General features: G+C 41.7%; 1 protein-coding gene across 2 annotated transcripts in view; it reads left to right on the top strand.

Moving 5' to 3' along the window:
- The window catches only part of CFI (complement factor I), a 49807-nt gene extending 25401 nt beyond the window's left edge, over positions 1-24406 (top strand). Inside the window, exons 7-15 of one of the 2 annotated variants that reach the window (XM_086407032.1) lie at positions 820-933; positions 1073-1183; positions 6772-6795; positions 9405-9440; positions 11299-11402; positions 11580-11683; positions 15152-15429; positions 21389-21493; positions 23992-24406. In XM_086407032.1, coding sequence (XP_086263158.1) covers positions 820-933; positions 1073-1183; positions 6772-6795; positions 9405-9440; positions 11299-11402; positions 11580-11683; positions 15152-15429; positions 21389-21493; positions 23992-24209 — 1094 coding nt within the window. In that variant the 3' untranslated portion in view covers positions 24210-24406. The remainder of the gene's footprint in view (positions 1-819; positions 934-1072; positions 1184-6771; positions 6796-9404; positions 9441-11298; positions 11403-11579; positions 11684-15151; positions 15430-21388; positions 21494-23991) is intronic. The other variant, XM_086407034.1, reaches the window with a different exon arrangement.
- Positions 24407-24732: the final 326 nt, after the last annotated feature.

Raw genomic sequence — 24732 nt, 5'->3', positions numbered from 1 at the left:
CCCAATATTTTCCCTTCCTTAGAGACTGTTTATTTCACACCAAGTCTGTACTAAACAAACAAATTACGGATATCCTGTTGCCAGTCACACACAATGACAAAATCACATTTTGGGTTTTAGAGCCCAAATCGGCGCTTTTCCCCTATTGTACTTTTTTTCCATTCAAATATCCTTCTATCCTTTACTTCCTACATGGGAAGTAAAGTTGTTTGATTCCCCTTTGATTCTTTGAACATATGGATTAAAATTGATGTAGCAAACACAAGTAAATATTAGAAGAAACTCAGCATCTCCTTTGAGGAGTCCAGCTGATTACATATTCCTTTAAAATGGTTAAGTGATCGCATCTATGCTTGAGACAATCACTGCTGCTTTTCTCCTTCATCCTGACATTGGAATATTTTAGCTATATATATAGTGTTAAAGATCATATCCTTTTTGGTGCTAAAAAAAAGAGCCATCAAAATGTAAATGGCACCGCCCAAGTAAGCCTCAGGGTGGGGCTGGGTCAGCATGAAAGGAGTGCGTGAGCACCAGTGTTTGCAAGGGCTCCGGATTCCCGGATCCCCTTTCCCAGTCTCAGAAGAAGCCTCCACAATAAATGCTGGCTTTCAGAGATTAGCAAAGGGCCTCCATAAGCCAGCTTTGGCATTTATTTTCCCTATTAATATATTATGGTAATGCTACCACTCGTGCATTTTATATCACTTTTTATCTGTGCCTGAATTTATCTTCATGCCCCCATTATTCCAAACATGTGATAAAGATGTCATCCACAACTTGCTAAATGAATTTCACACAGACAATTCTACTTTACAGCTCCTCCAAAAAAGGACTCCTTTCAATGTGTGAATGGGAAACGCATTCCTCAGAAGAAGGCCTGTGATGGTGTCAATGACTGTGTAGACAAGAGTGATGAGCTGTGCTGTAAAGGTAGAGATGAACCCAGCCTTTAAACTCCCAAGTGCTTTCTTCTAAGAAAACAGAAGCAGCTTTCCCATTGACTTAAGATCCCATCTTATTGCATCTTAAGAATGAAAAAAAATCCCCTCTTCTATTTGTGTTTGCACAGACTGCCGAGGTGAAGGTTTTCTCTGTAAATCGGGTGTTTGTATTCCAAAGCAGTATAAGTGCAATGGTGAGCTGGACTGTATCACGGGAGAAGATGAAGTTGGTTGTGAAGGTAATTTAAAGTTTTGTGGTTATGTTTTATTATTATTATTTGACCCAGGGGTTTTAGCAGACTTTGTAATTATTGCCTAGATCCAATTTGTCAGTAGGGCCTGTAAAATGGCAATTTCTTTTTCTAAAGTTTTTACTGAAGTATAATCAACTTACAATATTGTGTTAGTTTTAGGTGTAGGCTTCTCTGGTAGCTCCAGTGATAAAGAATTGAAACTGCAATGTTTGATCCCTGGGTTGGGAAGATCTGCGGGCAAGGGAACAGCTACCCACTCCAGTATTCTGGCCTGGAGAATTCCATGGACAGAGGAGCCTGGCGGGCTATAATCTATGGGGTTGCAAAGAGTTGGACATGACTGAGGGACAAACACTTCACTTCACTTCATAGTGATATCCATATATATATATATGTTCTCTTCCAGATTCTTTGCCCTTAGAGGTTATTACAATATATTGAATATATTTTCCTGTGCTATACAGTAGATCTTTGTTAGTTATCCATTGTGTGTTGGGAGGTGTGTGTGTGTGTCTGTGTTTATTAATCCCAAACTCCTAATTTATCCCTCCTTTCTTCTTTAAAATAATGACAATTTCTAATTCAACATTCCTTCTGCATTTATTAACTGGAATCTTGTAGAGAAGAACTATTTTGTTTCCATGAAATGCAGTTCATTATTGAAAGGCAAAGTGTTATTTAATTCCTTCCTTTTGCTTACTAAATTTCAAAGCAGTGAGCAGGTGCTCTTTGTTTTTTAGTGCTCACTGGAAAACCTCCAAAGGTAGGGAATATTTACTAGGTACCTAATGCATGCTGCAGTCCATGGGGTCACAAAGAGTTGGACATGACTGAGCGACTGAACTGAACGGAACTTAATGCATCCCACCTAGACTGACCTCATTCTCCCATTAATGTATTCTGGAGGAAAAATCTTCCTAAGTTAATATATTTATTCATCTACTCAATGGATATTCATTGAGTTCTTACTGTGTGTGCTGGATCCTATTCTAAGACGCTGGGGTTACCACTGTGAATAACACTTCAAAATACCTGTGCCTTCATAGATCTTATATTCTAGAGGAGGAAGAGAAACAATAAAGAAAAATAAGTAAAAATATCTAGTAAAATAATAAGTACTTTTTTTATAAAAGCAGGAAAAGAAGATATAAAGGGGGGGATAAATTCTGGAAGTGTAGATAAGGTGGCTTGGGAAGGCTCGCTCACTTTTGTTTTTAGGTAAAGAACTGAAGGAAATGATGATCCAGCCATGCAGAAGTCTGCAGAAGAGTGTTCTAGGCAGAGGCAACAACCAGTGTGGTTCTGCTAAGATAGGAACATTCCAGTATGGGACAGTCAGCAAGGAGGCTTATGTGGCAGGAGTTCCACCTGTGCATAGTGAGAGATTAAGAGACAAGCAGGAGGGGACTTCCCTGGGGGTCCAGTGGCTAAGACTCCACAGTCCCAATGCAAGGGTCCCAGGTTCAATTCCTGGCCGGGGAACTAGACCCCACATGCCCCAACTAAGAGTTCACATGCCACAACTAAAAGTTCCCTTGTGCTGCAGCTGAGACCCAGGGCAGCCAAATAAATAAATTAAAAAAAAAAAAAAACAGGCAATAGGAGAGGTTGGAGAGGTGCTTGGTTGGGGTGATCAGGGAAGATCTAGGGACGTCTGTTGAGGAATGAAATGGGGACTCTAAGCAGAGGAATAGCATGATCTGAGTTACATTTTTAAATCAAGATTACTCTGGCTGCTGCGTGGGGAATAGGCTGTATGAGGGTGAGGGGAGAAGCAGGGAGACCAGGGATGAAGCTACTGAGTAATCCAGGGAAGATGACAGTGACTAGGATAAGCTGGTAGGAATGGAAATGATGAGAAGCAGTCAGATTCTGGATATATTTTAAAACTAGAGTCAGAATGATTTGCTTATGAATTGGATGGGGGTGTGAGAACAAATGAGCAGTCAAGGATGACTCCAGGGATTTTGGCTTGAGAACGGAAAGGATGGAGCTCCCTTCCTCAAAGATAGGGAAGGCTGCTGGAGGAGTGTGTGCAGGTCCTTGCATCCACCTGACGTACACGGAGTGAATCTGGTGGTGTGCTAGTAAATGTTTAACAGTGGGCTTTGAAGAGGGAGAGGAACTCCCTAATTTGCAGCTTTTGCTAATTTCTATGGTGTAAATTATTCCCACCATGGATGATTTCAAGCCACTGACGTGATGTCACTTTACACAACCTGGGAAGTGACACAACAGCCTCTTGTATAGTGGTTGTGTCTGTGTCAGGACATCACTGCATTACTGTTAATAGTTTATTGTAGTGTTTTATACCTGTCTTACCTTCCCTTTTCAACAGTACATGCCTTTAAAACAGAGGCTAACTATTTTTACATTCCAAACGCCCCTGGTAAAGTGCCTTCTTTAAAGTGTATAGAAACCTGGATCTTAGGTCCATGAATCAAGGCAAATTGGAAGTGGTCAAACAGGAGATGGCAAGAGTGAACATTGACATTCTAGGAATCAGTGAACTAAGATGGACCGGAATGGGCAAATTTAACTCAGATGACCATTATATCTACTACTGTGGGCAGGAATCCCTTAGAAGAAATGGAGTAGCCACCATACTCAACAAAAGACTCCAAAATGCAGTACTTGGATGCAGTCTCAAAAAATGACAGCATGATCTCTGTTCATTTCCAAGGCAAACCATTCAATATCATAGTAATCCAAGTCTATGCCCCAACCAGTAACGCTGAAGAAGCTGAAGTTGAACAGTTCTATGAAGACCTACAAGACCTTCTAGAACTAACACCAAAAAAGATGTCCTTTTCATTATAGGGGACTAGAATGCAAAAGTAGGAAGTCAAAAAACACCGGGAGTAACAGGCAAATTTGGCCTTGGAGTACAGAACGAAGCAGGGCAAAGGCTAATAGAGTTCTGCCAAGAGAACACACTGGTCATAGCAAACACCCTCTTCCAACAACACAAGAGAAGACTCTACACATGGACATCACCAGATGGTCAACACCGAAATCAGGTTGATTATATTCTTTGCAGCCAAAGATGGAGAAGCTCTAACAGTCAGCAAAAACAAGACCAGGAGCTGACTGTGGCTTGGATCATGAACCCCTTATTGCCAAATTCAGACTGAAATTGAAGAAAGTGGAGAAAGCCACTAGACCATTCAGGTATGACCTAAATCAAATCCCTTATGATTGTACGGTGGAAGTGAGAAATAGATTTAAGGGACTAGATCTGATAGATAGAGTGCCCGATGAACTATGGATGAAGGTTCGTGACATTGTACAGGAGACAGGGATCAAGACCATCCCCATGGAAAAGAAATGCAAAAAAGCAAAATGGCTGTCTGGGGAGGCCTTACAAATAGCTGTGAAAAGAAGGGAAGGAAAAGCAAAGGAGAAAAGGAAAGATATACCCATTTGAATACAGAGTTCCAAAGAATAGCAAGGAGGGATAAGAAAGCCTTCCTCAGAGATCAATGCAAAGAAATAGAGGAAAACAATAGAATGGGAAAGACTAGAGATTTCTTAAGGAAAATTAGAGATACCAAGGGAACATTTCATGCAAAGATGGGCTCGATAAAGGACAGAAATGGTATGGACCTAACAGAAGTAGAAGATATAAAGAAGAGGTGTCAAGAATACACAGAAAAAGTGTACAAAAAAGATCTTCATGACCCAGATCATCACGATGGTGTGATCACTGACCTAGAGCCAGATCCTGGAATGTGAAGTCAAGTGGGCCTTAGGAAGCATCACTACAAACAAAGCTAGTGGAGGTGATGGAATTCCAGTTGAGCTATTTCAAATCTTGAAAGATGATGCTGTGAAAGTGCTGCACTCAATATGCCAGCAAATTTGGAAAACTCAGCAGTGGCCACAGGACTGGAAAAGGTCAGTTTTCATTCCAATCCCAAAGAAAGGCAATGCCAAAGAATGCTCAAGTTCAGTTCAGTTCAGTTCAGTTGCTCAGTCATGTCCAACTCTTTGCAACCCCATGAACCACAACACGCCAGGCCTCCCTGTGCATCAGCAACTCCTGGAGTCCACCCAAACCCATATCCATTGAGTCGATGATGCCATCCAACCGTATCATCCTCTGTTGTCCTCTTCTCCTCCTGCCCTCAATCTTTCCCAGCATCAGGGTCTTTTCCAATGAGTCAGCTCTTTGCATCAGGTGGCCAAAGTATTGGAGTTTCCAGCTTCAACATCAGTCCTTCCAATGAACACCCAGGACTGATCTCCTTTAGGATGGACTGGTTGGATCTCCTTGCAGTCCAAGGGACTATCAAGAGTCTTCTCCAACACCGCAGTCAAAAGCATCAAATCTTCGGTGCTCAGCTTTCTTCACAGTCCAACTCTCATACCCATACATGACCCCTGGAAAAACCATAGCCTTGACTAGACGGACCTTTGTTGGCAAAGTAATGTCTCTGCTTTTGAATATGCTGTCTAGGTTGGTCATACTTTTCTTCCAAGGAGTAAGTGTCTTTTAATAATCATGGCTGCAGTCACCATCTACAGTGATTTTGAAGCCCCAAAAAATAAAGTCAGCCACTGTTTCCACTGTTTGCCCATCTATTTCCCATGAAGTGATGGGACCAGATGCCATGATCTTCGTTTTCTGAATGTTGAGCTTTAAGCCAACTTTTTCACTCTCCTCTTTCACTTTCAACAAGAGGCTTTTTAGTTCCTCGTCACTTTCTGCCATAAGGGTGGTGTCATCTGCATGTCTGAGGTTATTGATATTTCTCCCGGCAATCTTGATTCCAGCTTGTGCTTCTTCCAGCCCAGCATTTCTCATGATGTACTCTGCATATAAGTTAAATAAGCAGGGTGACAACATACAGCCTTGACATACTCCTTTTCCTATTTGGAACCAGTCTGTTGTTCCATGTCCAGTTCTAACTGTTGCTTCCTGACCTGCATACAGGTTTCTCAAAGGCAGGTCAGGTGGTCTGGTATGCCCATCTCTTTCAGAATTTTCCACAGTTTATTGTGATCCACACAGTCAAAGGCTTTGGCATAGTCAATAAAGCAGAGATAGATGTTTTTCTGGAACTCTCTTGCTTTTTCGATGATCCAGCAGATGGCAATTTGATCTCTGGTTCCTGTGCTTTTTCTAAAACCAACTTGAACATCTGGAATGCTCAAACTATCGCACAATTGCACTCACATGCTAGTAAAGTAATGCTTAACATTCTCCAAGCCAGGCTTCAGCAATACGTGAACTGTGAACTTCCAGACAAACTTTTTGTCTAACTATATAATAAATCTGCTGTTAGGTATGTATTCAAATATATCTAACATATGAATCTCTTTTAAACTCAAGTGAAAATGATTTCCTTGCTGTGGTAAAGTTGGTGTGTGTTTAAATGTAAGAGGAAACATTTGTTAGGCACTATTAAAAATCAAAGTATTTGCTACAAAAAGTGACATAGTGTGCGCCCCTTTTATCTTTTTATAAATGTTAAGTTGTTATTCTGTACTGAAAATTGATGATTAGTGTACATTTAATTTAAGTGAAAATGATCTCTTTGCTACAGTGAGTTTTTTTCTTTTGTTTTTAGAAACTGGACACCCTGAAATTAAAGGTAAAGATACTTTTATCATAGAAAATTTATATTGTAGAACTGAAAAGAAGAATAAAGGGTCCTAGCTTGAAATTGTGTGTATTTTTCTTTTCATGTAAAAATGATGCTTTCCTGTGGTAAATTTTTTGGGTTTTTTTTCATGCCCTTTACTTGTAGCTCAAAGTAAAAATTTTATTAAAGTCTTGGGATGTTGCAGAATTGAAACAAAACACAAGCACTGCTTATATTTATATTGTTATATTTGAAGGTAACCATTAACCGAGGATGATGTATATGACCAGTTTCACCATTTGCTTAGGCACAGAGGCCTTGTCCCACAGTGGGGTATATCCCTTCTCACACTCCCCGCTCACAGCCTGCCAAGCGCCTTCTCTGCACATTGCACCTCTGCCAGATAGCCTTCTCTTCCTTTCCTTTCTCCTCAAAACCAAGGCAACTGCTGAAGAAACTGTCTTCAGAGGAAAGGTAACATCTTTTCACCTTAGATATTTTCTTATTTACTTTTGTAACAGACATCCCCAAATCTTCCAGCTCTTTAGAGTCATCCTTTTCTTCGTTATTCATCTAAAATGACCGCCAGAGGCTTTTGGTCCTCCTGAGGGTTTCTCAGGATTCCTGAGTGACTTTTATATAGCCAAGATCACCCCTGTTCTAAATGGCTAATTTCCACTGTTTCTTTGTATTCCCTCCCTCTTGTCATTTTGCCCTCCAAGGCTGCTGCTGTCCTTTTTCTTTCATTTTGATACTTGTTTGTTTCCTCTTCTTAATTCCTTTCCCCCTTCCCTCCCTCTTGCACTTCCTTCCTTCCTTTCTAGTTTCAGACTTCAGGTGCAAAGTGATGAGTTAGTGACACTCCTCAGCCCAGTGACAACTCCTCACCAGAGATGAGCAGCACACAGTCATCTCTGGTTCAGGAAGGCCCCTCTCTTGCTTCATTGATTCTCCATTACTCCTGTACCTTAGACTCGCTCATTCCCCATAGCAACCACTGTAATGTGATTTAACATGTGTGTCTTTTTGTTCGTATACATTCCTATCCAGTGTCGGTTGTTCTCTTGTGAGGGTACATTTGTAATTCACAGGGTATGGTGTTGTGTATCCTCTGTTTCCTTTTTATCTTTTCACAAAGCATTGCATTTTTAAGACCTGTCCATGTTGTGATGTTTCTGTCTAATCTGTTGCTTCTAACTGCCACATAATGAAACGCTATGTGGTGTTCACCTTTCACAGGTTACTCTCTACCTGCTCAGTACTGGACTCTCAGCCCACACTCACATGCAGCGATGAATATACTCTCCTTAAGGACGTGTAGGAGATTTCTCTGAGGCATCGAGCTGGGCCAGAAATTGTTAGAGTCATTTGACAAACTGGTGCCTGCATATTCTGTGACAAAGCTGCTCACCTCCACCAATACCACCCCCCAAGGGCTTGCCTCCGCTCCACTAACATTTAGTACTATCCAGCTTTCTAATTTTCCTGGTCTCATACTCTCAAGTGATAGGGCATTGCTTATTTATTTGAACTTTTGGCATAACCAATGATTCTGGGTATCTTTTCACATGCATACTAGCCTTTTGAGTTTCCTCTTCCTTTTTGTCTATCCTTTTGCCAATTCCCATCTTTTGCCTCATTTCATATTGGGGCCGCAGTCTTCTTTCTTCTAGCATTCTAGATATTAATCCATTTTCCGTTTTAGACATGCAAATACCTTCTTCCATTCTGTCACCCACCTATTAACTTTGGCCATCGTGAGCTTTGTTGAATACAAGTCTTTAATCTTTAAATTTTAAAATCTTTATTTAATCAAAGTCATTGATTGTTTTTCTTATGATCTGTGCTTTGGAGCTTTCTGCTTGTCTTGTAATATCCAGTATATCTCAGCTATACTGGACTTTCCCCATCGCCCTTTGTTGAGCATTTAATATGAAGTCTTCTCTTTGGTTTATCTTACTGCTTTTGTGAAAGCTCTGAGCAGAAAATAACCTAGATGTGTAGTGTAACAGATACATGTAAGTCTTCCCCTCCCCAAAACGTGGGAAATACAGTAATAATGTCCAGGACAGCTGCAACAAAGTAACATTGCCTCTCTGGGCTGCAGCCTCATCCAAGACAGAGCAACCTTTTGTGGGAATTCACTTTTGGATGCTCAGGTCAAAGAAATCATGATTCTGTTCACAACTGAAATGTTTCAGGACAGCAGAGTGAAGATGGAATCATCCTGTATAACTTCAAGCCGAAGTCTAAGAAAGAAAAAGAGCAAATCTGTTCTTGTTTTTGTTTAACTTGTGGCTTCTGCATCCCAGATGACTAATAATAACCCTGCTGGATACTGAAACTGATGAATTATTGCATGACCCCTGTTAAGAGATACCTTATTATATACAAAATGCGAAGACCCTTTTTAATGTCAGCTCAGGACTCTTTTGGTCACTGTCTTGAGCCTTCACAATTACCTATCTACAGAAAGGAAATAAGATTATTTTGTATTGTCCTTTTTAAAGGTAGGACAGAGTTCATATGGAAAATTATTATCAAAGTTTAAATGTTTTTAATGATTTAATTTTTACTATAAACATAACTTAAACATTAGAACTTTTGTTTGATTATAGAAGCAGCAGAAATGTTGACTGCTGATATGGATGCAGGTAAGTTAACATTATTCTCTTTTACTAGTGCTTCACTGGTCAAATTTGCATTTTAATGTCATGTGTGTGTATGTGAGTATATATGCATATATGCAATATAATTGATTCAAGAACTAATTTCCTTTGATTTCAATTTAAACAACAACAAAAAAAACCATTACTACTTTTCTTACCATTTTTAAGAAAAACAAGCTTAAATACTTCTTGAGAACTACTTTTAAAATGGGTTAATATATATGGCTTATTTTGAAATGGAAAAAAATAGTCTAGTTCTACATATACAGTTTTTCTATTTGCTATGAGCTTTGTCAGATCAGTTTTGTCAAAGCCAACCAGATTTGTGATCCAGGACATACATTTTAAGTGCAAAAATAATAGATTCTTTTGCAATATTTTAAACCATGATAACAGGAAATCTGTGAAGATCTGTTTTTTGGCCAAGTCTACACTGAGAGCCAAATTTAAACAAAGTATTAAGTTCCTGGGAAGACAGTAACTGATAGGAATTTTTGAGTCAAACTTACATATTAATTCCTGACTTAGTTATTTGTTAGCTGTGTGACCTTAGGTTAGTAACAAGCTCAAATACAAATTGGGAGTGAAATATCTCCCTATTTTAGGAGGATTGAAAACTGAAGCCCATGTAAGACTCCCTTCTGATTGCCAGGCCCCAGAGTTCATCAGCAATTTTTTAAAAATCAGGCAATGAGTGGAAGATTTAGATCTCAAAGCTGCAGATATCAGTCAGAGGGATTTCCAACAAAGGCCCTTTATTTTCTACTCAGGGTAATAAATTAATTTTCAGGTTCAATCCAAGCTGATTTGACAGTCCTCAATAGATGGGGGTCTCCTTCTTAAAGGTACAAGCAGAAATTTAAAATTTATCATCACACTCTTCCCCTAACCCAGTTCTTAGGCTGGATGGGACTCCTCCAAAATCTTTTATCCATATTCGTTCACAACTTCTCTCCCTTGAGGACCTACCTGTTTCTTATGTGCTCAAAGTAATTGACAGTGATATTAATTTTCCTTTCTCATTTGGGACTAAGAAGCAAGTTTACAAAAATTTTCATGACATGATAAAATAGAGCAAGATAATAAGAAGAGCATCTTATACTTTTACTGTCTTCCTTTGTCATGAATTCCCTTGCAAATTCATGTCTTAAGCCTGACTCTAGCATGCCTCCCAGTGACATGTGCTATGTCTGAGTGCTCACTGAGGAAGGAAACACCATCACATGTTAAGTGGCTAAAAACACAGCCCCCTCCCAGCCTCCTGATCCTGGATTGTCCAGGGATTCCTGGCATGTTACCTCTCAGTGTTAATATGATGATTAAGTGATACAAACTATATACAAAGTATTTAGTATGGGATCTGACACATAGAAAGAACTCAACATTAACATTATTAATGTTAATATTAATATTAGTGAAGAGTCCCACATAAACAGTCTCTAGAAAGTAAGAACTATGAAAGTAGACTGTGGAGTTCTGCTTGTGAACCTCATCCAGAGGTGTCACCCCATCTTGAACTGTCACAGTAGTAATGTCTGGGCGTGTGGCTTCTCTTATCTGCTAGAGGCTGGTCAGTGTGTAACCCCTCAGGCAGCCTCCTTTGGCCACGAGTCCACCTGTCGGTAGAACTTCAGAGAATCAAGCCAATTTTAAGCTTAATTTTTAATATGAAGCCAGAATTTTTAAACAAGGTGAATAGCATCCAAAATAACTTACTAATGAATCTGGGCTGCTTCATATTAGTTGTGACTCTGCTGTTTTTGTGGCATAGATAATCAAGAAGTTTGCCCAGAAGGTAGTGGTTTCAAAAATCATAATGATACAATCTCTTCTTTTCTTAAAGAAAGAAAATTTACAAAGTCATTTTTGCCTAAACTATCTTGTGGAGTTAAAAACAACATGCACATTCGAAGGAAACGAGTCGTAGGAGGCAAGCCAGCAAAAATGGTAAACCGGCACAAAAAGTTATAATGTCATTTCCCAGGAGCCGCCCAAGTTTGGGGAGGGGGAGCGGGGAAAGTGAGGGGGAGGGATGGTAATTATTAGAGACTAAGAACCTTGCGATGGAAATCTTCAAGCCACCTGTCTGGCAGAATGGCAGTGACCACATGAGTGTCTTTACAGGGAGAATTCCCGTGGCAGATGGCAATCAAGGAAGGAGACAAAATCCACTGTGGGGGAATTTACATCGGTGGCTGTTGGATTCTGACTGCTGCCCATTGTGTCAGGTAAAAAAAAAAAAAAACAAAAAAAAAACCCTCTCCAATAGATTCCTGATTTCTGAAACAATGAAATTAGATAATAGAGGTTATGATAAAGTTGAATGATAAAACCTATGTAAGAAAAATCAGTAAGTTCCACTCTGTTGTCTGCTAAACACCTCTCTGATGTTCATGATCAGGAGTCCAGAGGCCAGTTGCTCAGAACCCAGTATGTTGCCCACAGACCAAGTTGTTGACTTCAGCTGGCAAGGGCAGATGGAGCCTGTAGGCACTGAGTTGTTTCACTTGGCTCATTTGCATGGGTCAAGGACAGAGTTCTGAATTCTGGCTTCAGTTCTGACCTTTAGAATGAATGAAACACCATGTATGGAGTACCTCTTACAGACCCGATACTGTGCCCAGAGCTTTCATAGATGTTATTTTTGTTTTAACATTCTTAACATTCTCGAGAGGCAAATATTATTCCTCCCATTTTCTAGATAGGCGGACTGAAACTAGAAGTTGCATAACTTGGCCAAAACAACACTACAGGTCTGCAGCAGAGCTTGGGTGTGTGCTAAGTTGCTTCAGTCCTGTCCAGCTCTCTTCGACACCATAACTGTAGCCACCTGACCGTAGCCCACCAGGCTCCTCTGACCATGGGGTTCTCCAGGCAAGAATACTGGAATGGGTTACCATTTCCTACTCTATGGGATCTTCCTGGCTCAGGGATCGAATCTGCGGGTCTTGTATCTCCTGCCTTGGCAGGCAGATTCTTCTCCACAGTGCCACCTGGGAAGCCCAGTCTGTAGCAGAGCCAGGGTAAAACCAAGGTCAGCATATGTGACAGTAACTTAGATGAAGGCCTGTTTAGAAAATCTGCAGGTGACCCAAACTTTAGAGGGACAGGAAATCTGTTGAATGACACCCATAAAAATCCTCATGGATTGGAGCAAAGCACCAAATCTTGTTTCTTCCTTCTGAACGACCCTTTTCCCTTGGCTTCTGTAACGCAACGCTCTTCTGGTTTTCTACCTACCTCTCTGGCCACACCTTCTCTGCCTTCTTTGCAGCTTCCTCCTCCAGTGACTGAGCATTATGGCTCAAGTGAAATACTGAAGTTCCTCAATGTATATCCTGGCTTCGTCTTCTCTTCTTACTTCTTCTTTCTAAAGTTATCTGCACTTTAAAATACCGCCATATGCTGACACAGTGATATCTCCAGTCTAGCCCTCTCCAACCCTGACCCTACAGTACACTATCTTGGCTGTATAGAAGTAATAGTACATAAAATTCAAAAGGTCTAAGACTGAGCTCCAGACTTCCCTAGTGATCCAGTGGTTAAGACTCCGTACTTCGAATGCAAGGGGATACTAGTTTGATCCCTGGTCGGGGAACTAAGATCCCACCTGCCCCACACTGCGGCCAAGAAATTAAATATAAAAAATAATAAGACTGAACTCATGATTTGCCCCTTCCCCCAAATATTGTCCTGACCTACTGTTTCCTATCCCAGCAGATGGCAACACCATTCATCTAGCTATACAAGGCAGAAATTTAGAAATGATCGCATTTCATTCCCTCAACCCTACCACACAGCTCAGCTATATATCACCAACTCCAGATGGCATTTAAAAATTTTTTTTAATTTTTAATTGGAGGATAATTGCTTTACAATGTTTTGTTGGTTTCTGCCATACATCAGCATGAGTCAACCATAGGTTCACATATGCCCCCTCCCTCTTGAGCTTCCCTCCCACCCCATCCCACCCTTCTGGGTTGGCACAGAGCACCAGGATGAGTTCCCGGCACCATATTGCAGCTTCCCACTGGCTGTCTGTTTTACACACGCTAGTGTATATATTTCAATGCTACTCTTTCGATCCGTCCCACCCTCTCCTCCCCTCGTGGTGTCTGTAAGTCTGTTCTCTATGTGTGAGTCTCTATTCCCGCCCTGCAAATAAGTTCATCAGTAGCATTTTTCTAGATTCCATATGTATGTGTTCATATACAATATTTGTTTTTCTCTTTCTGACTTCGTTCACTCTGTGTAACAGGCTCTAGGTTCATCCACCTCACTAGAACTGACTCAAATGTGTTTCTTTTTATGGCTAAGTAACATTCCATTGTGTATATGTACTACAATTTCTTCCAGATGGTGTTTTTAATTGCCAGTTATTTAATTCTCAAAGTCTCTTTTTATCTCCACTATTACCATGCTCCCACCTCTTTTCTGGATTATACCATCTGCTTCCTAATTGGCTTACCCACATTCACTCGGCATATTAAATATTTATTAAGTAAATTGAATGGATGAACAGTTAACCTTTGAACAATATTCAGGACCTCCGATCCTGAAATATAACCAAAATTAATATGAAGCACAGCATTCTTAGAACACTGAGTGTAAATAAAAACATCCTAAACACCTCATTAGCTCCTAGGACACCACTGTTTAACAGTAAGGTGTTTCCCTGAGAAGGTGATGTAAGCTGTGCTGTGCTTAGTTGTTGAGTCATGTCTGACTCTTTGAGGCCCATGGACTGTGGCCCACCAGGCTCCTCTGTCCATAGCGATTCTCCAGGCAAGAATACTAGAGTGGCCATGCCCTCCTCCAGGGGCTCTTCCCAACCCAGGGATCAAACCCTGGTCTCCCGCATTGTAGGTGGATTCTTTACTGTCTGAGCCACCAGGGAACCCCAAGAATACTGGAGTGGGTAGCCTATCCATTCTCCAGGCGAGCTTCCCGACAGGAATCAAACCAGGGTCTCCTGCATTGCAGGCAGATTCTTTTCCAGCTGAGCTACCTGGGAAGCCCAAGAAAGTGATAGTAGATGCCAAATTTGCTGGAAACCACAAAATGAAAATTGGTAAGAAAATGGAGGGAGGCGTGAGGACAGGCAATATTTAACCCATTCACCATTTCAACCAAATTTTGAAACAGCTACTGTGTTCCAGATACAGTACTCAACTCAGGTATCTTTCTGTAGATGAATAAGACCCAGTAAAGGTTCTTGAGCAAATAATACAACGCAAAGTTAGGATGAAGTCAGTTTTAAAGGTTACAGTGATGATCCCAGGTCTTCACCCCAGGAACCTCTAGGATCCTGTGCTCTGACTCCCCACTTCCTCAAGCACATTCCTGGCTAGATGCTCTCTGGTTTCTGCTTAAATATCCTCAATTCCCACACTCTTACTTCGGAGGTAGCCAACTCATTCTACTGTTGGCATCTCTGGTAAGTAGTGAGACCTTTATGTCCCTAATATTTAGCAGGTAGATGAACTATTCCTTTCTACACTTATCCACTGACTTTAATTCTGTCCTAAGACAATTTCATTGCAGTGCTTCATGGCAGCAAGGATTTAAAAAATCTGGGAAAATGAAAAAGCTCCTTAAAAGGGGAGAATTTAAAGATGAAGCATCAGAAGTCCAATTTATACTTGCTTCCCCCTATCCCAACTCAATATATTTTCCGCCTTTCCTATCTGTTACAGAATCAGCAGAATGCATCGTTACCAAATATGGACATCATTTACAGACTGGTTAAGACCTGGCTTTCAGACGGTTGTTCACTCGGTGAATCGAATTATTATCCATGAAAACTACAATGGAACTACCTACCAAAACGACATAGCTTTGATTGAAATGAAAAAACGCCCAAACGAAAAAGAATGTGTGTTGAGTAAATCCATCCCTGCCTGTGTCCCCTGGTCTCCGTACCTATTTCAACCTAATGATAAGTGCATCGTTTCTGGCTGGGGGCGAGAAAAAGGTATGTTTTACAGTTTGTTCGTCAGAATGCAGGGGTTGAAAAATGAATAGGAAGAGAAAGGCATAGGAGCTAATCTCCCAGGGTTCAGAGAGAAACAGTGCATCAAATCCAGAAAAGTGAGTGTCCAGCCAGGGCCCCCTCCCAGGCAGAGGACCTGTGTGGGGACCCAGCACCCCAAGCTCTGGGCACCGAAGGGCCTTGTGCTTGCTGTACTACTCTGCTGTCACCATCATGAGATTCTCAGTCATTTTTGCAGTGGCCTCACCTCACATTTTTAATTTTTAAAATTAAATTTAATTTGGCTCTGTGAATTATGTAACTGATCCTGACCCAGAGTTTCAAGGATACCTATACTCTGCGATAGTGAAACATCCATTGAGGGGTAACCATTCACCAAGAAAAAAGCAGAGTGACAGGGGACATCTAACATGAACTTTGGGGATTGGTTGGAATGACATGAATGAAAGATAAAATGTTTTTCAAAGGTATTGTCACAGTATGTGCCGAGTCAGTGATCCTATAGTCTTCCCCTCTCTTCTCTGCCCTCCCCCATTCTCTGTGCCTCACACCCCAACATCCCACAAAGAGAAAGATAACATAAAGAATTTATCCTTTGAGCTTCTAAGATGACTTGAGGTGAACATTCATATGAATAAGAGATTTACTTTGCTTAGGGGCAAATTATTAGAAGAGACTTCCCTGGTGGCTCAGACGGTAAAGCATCTGCCTACAATGCAGGAGACCTGGGTTCAATCCCTGGGTCGGGAAGATGCTCTGGAGAAGGAAATGGCAACCCACTCTAGTACTCTTGCTTGGAAAATCCCATGGATGGAAGAGCCTGGTAGGCTACAGTCTGTGGGGTCGCAAAAAGTCGGACACGACTGAGCGACTTCACCTTATTAGAAAGACCTACTAAATTAGAGACAGATTAGAATTAATTTAGACAGTACTTGTCCCCTCATCTTGAAGTCAGCCTAGAAATTTAGCTTCCTTTCGATCTCTTAAACTTTCTTTGTAAATAGCTTCACTGCATTTGCCTAACAGACTCCTATTGCAACACACTCTTTATAACTGCCACATGGAAAAGTATAAAGTGAAAGTTACTCAGCTGTGTTCGAGTCTTTGCGACCACATGGACTATTCAGTCCGTGGAATTCTCCAGGCCAGAATACTGGAATGGATAGCTATTCCTTTCTCCAGGGGGTCTTCCCAACCCAGGGATTGAGCCCAGGTCTCCCACATTGCAGGCAGATTCTTTACCAGCTGAGCCATGAGAAAAGTGTAAAATATGCATACAAATGAACCTGAATTTATAGTATGTTTGAATACCCAAGACTTACAAAATGCTAAAATTTTATTAGTAATTAATTTATCCAGAAAGTATTATGTTCTTTTATTTGTTCTTTTTTAAAATACCAACATTTTATTTTATTTTGGCTGCACTGCATGGCTCACCAGATCTTAGTGTCCCGAACAGGGGTTGAATCTGGGCCCTCGGCAGTGAGAGTCCTAATGACTGGACCACAAAGGAATTCCCTGTTTTCTTTTTAAAAAACTTATTATGTACATTTATATGTGATCACAAAAGTAGAGATAAAAGTATAATAAACCTGATTTTCACCATGCAGTTTTCAGTTACCAACATTCCCCATTCTTGTTTTAGCTCCCTGAATCAATCACAAGCACAATAGGATAATAGGAAAGTTTATTTATAAAGGAGTTAATAACAAAGTGAGTGAGAGGTTGGGGAACCACAAGGGCTGTGCAGGAATCCAGGTCAAACAGTCCCAGAACTGAGTCCTTTCCTAGATCTGAAGGTATAAGGTGAAGAAGTTACCAGAAGGAGAGTCTTGGGCACAGCAAGCTACCTTGCGAGAAGCAATGACCTCGGGTTGAAGGCTATAGCCAGCCCCAGTCTCATTATCCTCTCTCCTTCCCTGCTTCTCCTTTTGCTGAGTCCTTTGTCGGAAAGCAGCTGGAAACCAGGGCCGAATTCACTCTTCCTTGAGGCAGTCCCTCCAGCCCTCGGGATAGGGGGCGGAGCATTGAAGGGTGGAGAAAGGATTTGAATGACAGTAGGAGCTTATCAACTTATTCCCCTACGGTGAATTTATTTTTTTCCCCCTGGAGGATATCAAATCAAATCTCAGACACCATGTAATCTCACCCACAAATATGCAGTCTTTACCAGGTGAAAACTTAAAAAAACAAAACCAACCCTTCATCAGTTCAGTTCAATTTAGTCGCTCAGTCATGTCTGACTCTTTGCGACCCCATGGACTGCAGCATGCCAGGCCTCCCTGTCCATCACCAACTCCTGGAGTTTGCCCAAACTCGTGTCCATTGAGTCGGTGATGCCATCCAACCATCTCATCCTCTGTCGTCCCCTTCTCCTTCCACCTTCAATCTTTCCCAGGATCAGGGTCTTTTCAAATAAGTCAGCTCTTCACTTCAGATGGCCAAAGTATTGGAGTTTCAGCTTCAACATCAGTACTTCAAATGAACATTCAGGACTGATTTCCTCTAGCATGGACTGACTGGATCTCCTTACAGTCCAAGAGACTCTCAAGAGTCTTCTCCAAGACCACAGTTCAAAAGCATCAATTCTTTGGTGCTCAGGTTTCTTCACAGTCCAACTCTCACATCCATACATGACTACTGGAAAAACCATAGCCTTGACTAGACAAACCTTTGTTGGCAAAGTAATGTCTCTGCTTTTGAATATGCTGTCTAGGTTGGTCATAACTTTCCTTCCAAGGAGTAAGCGTCTTTTAATTTCATGGCTGCAGTCACCATCTACAGTGATTTTGGAGCCCCCCCAAAATAAAGTCTGACACTGTTTCCACTGTTTCTCCACCTATTTGCCATGAAGTGATGGGACCGGATGCCATGATCTTAGTTTCCTGAATGTTGAGCTTTAAGCCAACTTTTTCACTCTCCACTTTCACTTTCATCAAGAGGCTCTTTAGTTCTTCACTTTCTGCCATAAGGGTGGTGTCATCTGCATATCTGAGGTTATTGATATTCTCCCGGCAATCTTGATTCCCACTTGTGCTTCATCCAGCCCAGCGTTTCTCATGATGTACTCTGCATATAATTTAAATAAGCCGGGTGACAATATACAGCCTTGATGTACTCCTTTTCCTATTTGGAACCAGTCTGTTGTTCCATGTCCAGTTCTAACTGTTCCTTCCTGATTTGCATACAGATTTCTTAAGAAGCAGGTCAGGTGGTCTGGTATTCCCATCTCTTTCAGAATTTTCCACAGTTTATTGTGATCCACACAGTCAAAGACTTTGGGATAGTCAATAAAACATAAGTAGATGTTTTTCTGGAACTCTCTTGCTTTTTCCATGATCCAGCGGATGTTGGCAATTTGATCTCTGGTTCTTCTGCCTTTTCTAAAACCAGCTTGAACATCTGGAAGTTCACGGTTCACATACCGTTGAAGCCTGGCTTGGAGAATTTTGAGCATTATTTTGCTAGCGTGTGAGATGAGTGCAATTGTGTGGTAGTTTGAGCATTCTTTGGCATTGCCTAATAAAAACAATTCCATAATATCATCCAATAACCAGTTGTGTTGAACATGCCTTAATCATTTACAAAACATTTTTACAGATTATTTCCACTGGGATCCAAAGTCTACATGTTGCATTCAGCGGCTATTTTTCTTAAACCTTTTAAATCTAGAACAGTTACGTCTTTATTTAAAATGTATTTATTTTAAATAAATCTGGGTCATTCTTATTTTAGAATTCCCACACCTTGAAATTTGCTGATTGTATTCATGACGCAGCATTTAACATGTGCTCCTATTTCACGTATTTTCTATAAGCTAGTAGATTTGTTTTTATACGTTGGCTTATTTATTAATCATCACGTTTATTGAGCCCTAACTGTGAGTGCAAGATAGTAATGCTAAAGTGCTAGAATCTCACTGATGAAAACCATGGACATAGCCAACAAACAAGAGGTGCTAAGGCTACAAAGTGGAATGACCAAGGTCAGCTCTCCAGGGACTGACAGTGCAGAGGCGCCATCAGACAGAAGCGCCACCACCAGGCAGCGGACTGTGAGGGAGGCTTCAAGGAGCGTCAAAACAAGAGTTCAGGGGAGGAAACAGTGTCTGGAGGCTCAAAAATCACTCGTGTGTTACAAGAGCTCCCAGTTTTGGAAGGCTTATCCTGAGTTAGGGGAAATAATAACTTGCTAATTTTTGGAAAGCTCTTATCCTAAAGAAGGCAGTCATCTTAAGATTAACTTGAGGGACTGCCCTGGTGGTCTAGTAGCTGAGATTCTGAGCTCCCAATACAGAGAGCCTGGGTTTGATCCCTGGTCAGGGAATTAGAACTCACATGCCACAATTAAGTCCCAGTGCAGCCAAATAAAGGAGTTTTAGTTGCTAAGTCATGCCCAACTCTGTGACCCCCATGGGCTGTAGCCTCCAGACTCCTCTGTCCATGGGATTTCCCAGGCAAGAATACTGGAGTGGCTTGCCATTTCCTTCTCCAGAGGATCTTCCCAACCCAGGGTTCAAACCCAGGTCTCCTGCACTGCAGGTAGATTCTTTATCACTGAACCACCAGGGAGGGCCAGCCAAATAAATAAATAAAAATAAATATTAAAAGAAAAAAAAAAGACTAATGTTAAGTATGACTTGAAGGAGAAAAAAGAAACTCTTTCCTGATTTGCCATATTTGTTGGAGGAATGTGTTAGAAAGCATTCGTTTCTCCCTCTGTTTCCCAGAAGAGAAGAATATTAGCCCACAACAACTTGGGTAGGATCTGTGGGGGTGTTCTTTCAGGGTAAACCAGAGGTTTCTGTCCCCAGGTAGAGACAGAGATTTGTAGATTAATTGAGGAGCCAAGTCATTTGGCATAAAATTTTTATTGTATAATGGAATTACTGAGTTCATGCATTAATTACATAAATATTTATTAAGTAACTACTTGGTACCAGCATGAGGCTAGGTGCAGCAGTGAATGAATCAGGTCAGGCCCAGCCCCTGCCCTCCTGGAGCACATACAAATTGCTGTAGGGTGGGAAAAAGGAAGAGGGGAGATGGGACAAAAATTCACTTCTTATACCTGAGGTATATGAATCTGTGTTCTTAGCTTTCTCATCTTCCCTGGACTGTCAATCAGCAACAGCTCCTGGTCATTCTCTTTCCTTGGACCAAGTTCAAGTCCCAAATCTGTGACTTAAAGGGAAATACTAAATCTTCTTTCAGTCACTTTCAAATCATTTAGGAGATGCAGTTCCTCACAGACACAAAAACTCATAGATACCAATTCCTTCATGTGTATTGTCATTTTAAGTTTTTGTATTTAAAAGTTGTTTTCACTCTAACAAGGACTTTCAAGCAAATAAGGGACTATAAGAAGACTGGAACTATTTATGTGAGAAGACCCTGATCACAGATTTCTAGCCACCCCCCAGCCGCACCCCACCTCACCACTAGACTCAGTGACCAGAAGGAGGCTATCCCATTCATTTCACAGTGTACTGTCCTAGTCACTCAGTCATGTCCAACTCTTTGTGACCCCACGGACCATATAGCCCTCCAAACTCCTCTGTCCATGGGATTCTCCAGGCAAGAATACTGGAGTGGGTTGCCATTTCCTTCTCCAAGGGATCTTCCCAACTCAGGGAGTGAACCCTGGTCTCCTGCATTGCAGGCAGATTCTTTACTGACTGAGCCACCAGGAAAGCCCATCTCACAGTACCCAGGCGAGATATTCCATAAGGCTTCTTGACTATTTTTAGAAAGACAATTATAGAAATGGGATACGAGCAATGTATGACTAAATTTGCTAGTGAGTTCTCCTCAAAAGTTTACATTTGTATTAAAGAATATATATATTCTTTATGTTCCTAATGGTTTACTAAATTATGAAAGTAAATACTTAGATTCCTCATTTGTAACTTCTAAATGCCTCTTTGTTTCACTTTGTTTAGATAACCAAAAAGTATATTCACTTAGGTGGGGTGAAGTTCATCTAATAAACAACTGCTCAGAGTTCTACCCAGGTCGCTACTTTGAAAAAGAGATGCAGTGTGCAGGTAAGCACGAGGTGGCTTCTGGGAGATGTCTCCATGGTCCCTACCAAACACCTTTGTCCTCCCCACTGAGTCACCACCTTGTTCTGGGCCTCCAAGCTTTTCCTTTGGCCTCTGGATATAAAGATCCCCTGGAGAAGGAAATGGCAACCCACTCCAGCATTCTTGCCTGAAAAATTCTTTGGACAGAGGAGCCTGGCAGGCTACAGTCCATGGGGTCGCCAAGAGTCAGACACCACTTAGCAACTAAACCACCTCTTTTAAGTTTTTGTATTTAAAAGTTACCTTAAGGTACCTTAAGGTAAAAAGGCTGTTACCTTATCAGACTCTTTCAGTCCCTTTCCCTTAGCTCAAGTTCCTGCAATCTAATACCCAGAGGAAAAATCTTCTCTAAGCCATTATACAGCAGTCCAACAAGGTGATTAAGAGCACAGACTCTGGAACCAGACTGCCTGGGTTTACATTCCAGTTCTTACCAATTATTACTTTGTGACCTTGAGCAAGTTTCCTCACCTGCAACATTGGTGATCTTAAGAGATGAGAAAAGTGAGATGCAGAGCAGTTATGCAAGTTGCCCCAAGTCTTATAGGGGCTTCCCTGGTGGCTTAGTGGTAAAGAATCCACCTGCAATGCAGGAGACGCAGGAGATGCGCATTTGATCCCTGGGTCAGGAAGATCCCCTAGAGAAGGAAATGACAACCTGTCCCAGTATTCTTGCTTGGGAAATCCCATGCACAGAGGAGCCTGCCTGGCTACAGTCCGTGGGGGGTCACAAAGAGTCAGACACAACTTAGCGACTAAAATCAACATGACAAAGTCTTATAGACAAGCAATGGTATATTCAGGCTCAAAGCCTAAACTTTTAAGTAAAAGTCCAGAGGATCTCATTTCAAATGCGTCCAGTTGGAAGTCAGCTCTCCCCCCTTAGAAATCCCTTTGGCTTCTCAGGACCCCTGCCCCTCCCTCCTTCAATATCCCAGGGACGCTAGTGCCACCACCTAACACAACTACATCAGTTCCTGCTTCTGGTGGTGACCCGAAGGCAGGGTGCCAGCCAGGGCAGGGCATTTAGCACACTTTATTGAAGTCACTTACAAACAGTAGGTTATAGAAAAAGGCAGACTTATGGACATCCTGTAACTTCCTGGATGCGTCTGTGTGCTCAGTTGCATCCAACTCTTTGTGACATTTTGGACCATAGCCTGCCAGGCTCCTCTGTCCATGGAATTCTCCAGACAAGAATACTGGAGTGGGTTGCCGTGCCCTCCTCCAGGGGATCTTCCCAACCCAGGGATCAGACCTGAGTCTCCTGCATCTCCTGCACTGCAAGCAGATGCTTTATTGCTGAGCCATCAGGGAAGCCCCAACTTCTTGGATACAGCGTTTAAAATCTTGGAAAGTCACAAGAGTGAGAAGAAAGTAAACAGACCATTCCCTGTGCTCCCCCCACCCCACCATCTTAAAAGGGAGCTAAGGATTTCAGAGCACAAAAGGAGAGAACAGCACACAATCTACCCAGGCATGATTGCACAGTTAAGAGGATAAGCTCAGAAGTCTGGCTACCTGGGTTCAAGTTCAGGCTCTGCCACTTATTAGCTGTGTGACCCTAGACAGGTTCATTAATGTCTCTGGGCCCTTATCTCATATTAAAATAGGTATACTAATGATCCTTCCCTCATAGGGTTGTGATGGGGATTAAAACAGTGAACAATTAATACATCTTAAGCACTCAGTGAGTACTGCTGCTACTGCTGCTAAGTCGCTTCAGTCATGTCCGACTCTGTGCGACCCCATAGACGGCAGCCCACCAGGCTCCCCCGTCCCTGGGATTCTCCAGGCAAGAACACTGGAGTGGGTTGCCATTTCCTTCTCCAATGCATGAAAGGGAAAAGTGAAAGTGAAGTCACTCAGTCGTGTCCGACTCTTCGCGACCCCATGGTCTGCAGCCTGCCAGGCTCCTCCATCCATGGGATTTTTCCAGGCAAGAGTCCTGGAGTGGGGTGCCATTGCCTTCTCCATCAGTGAGTACTAGGTACCCCTATTATTTTTCCACTCAGCCACTGATGCTACTTTGAGATTGCCATCTCATTATGAAATATGCTTCCACAAAGTAGAGGAAGCAGGAGAGTACTTGCTAAACTTGGAGAATGAGTATTAATAAAAGACTCAGTATTTTCCAACCTGCATTTCCACAACTCTTTGGGCCTGCTCTGTAAGGGAGCCCATCGTTATTGCCTGTTAGGAAAATGTAAGAAAGTCAGTGTTTGGGACTTTGCTGGAGGTCCAGTTGTTAAGACTGCACGCTTCCAATGCAGGGGGTGGGAGTTCAATCCCTGGTCAGGGAACTAAGATCCCACATGCCACACAGCACGTTCAAAAACTACAAACAAAAAACTTGAAAAAAATAAAAAGAAAGTCCGTGTCAGTACAGGCATTGGTGGAAGAATAGCCTTGACAATGGAAGTAAATGTGTGATTTTCTTTGTCCCTTGTCTTCCTCAGGTACAGATGACGGTTCTATTGATGCGTGTAAAGGGGACTCTGGAGGCCCCTTAGTCTGTCAGGATGTCAACAACGTGACTTACGTTTGGGGTGTTGTGAGTTGGGGTGAAAACTGCGGAAAATCAGAGTTCCCAGGCGTTTACACCAAAGTGGCCAATTATTTTGACTGGATTAGTCAACATGTAGGAAGGTCTCTTATTTCTCAGCACAACATATAAAACTATGACCTCTCTTCCCTCTACTCTTTTTCTCTCAGGAGCTCCATTTTAATTGAAATGATACTGAATAATTAGTACTTCTTCAAGGAAAAAAATACAGGCGGTTTGATGGGACATTTTTTAAAGGTCTCTACAAAGTTTATGCCATTTTGCAATTTTGCTGTATAATTCTCAAATAAATATTTCAGTCAAGCATATATATTTTATTTTATTTATAAGAGACCTGGATAATCTGTTCATTCAGGAGTGCTGTATGTTTTTTTTTAAGACTTGTGTATTTCTTTTTTGACTGTGGGTCTTTGTTGCTTGCTGCATGTGGACTTTCTCTGGTCGCCACGAGTGGGGGCTACTCTTCATGGCGGTGCCCTGGATCCTCATCACGGTAGCTTCTCATCTTGTTGCGGAGCACATGCTCTAGGCGCAAGGGCTTCAGCAGGTGCAGCGCTGTGGGCTCAGTAGTTGTGGCCCACAGGCTTAGTTGCTCCAAAGCGTGTGGGATCTGCCTGGACTAGGGATTGAACCC

Source organism: Bos grunniens, chromosome 6, assembly GCF_055505025.1.
Source record: "Bos grunniens cultivar Pamir isolate PY7600 chromosome 6, Bosgru_T2T1.0, whole genome shotgun sequence".
Taxonomy (NCBI): Eukaryota; Metazoa; Chordata; class Mammalia; order Artiodactyla; family Bovidae; genus Bos; species Bos grunniens.
Note: the sequence above shows the minus strand (reverse complement) of the source record. Positions and strands in the feature narration are given on the sequence as shown.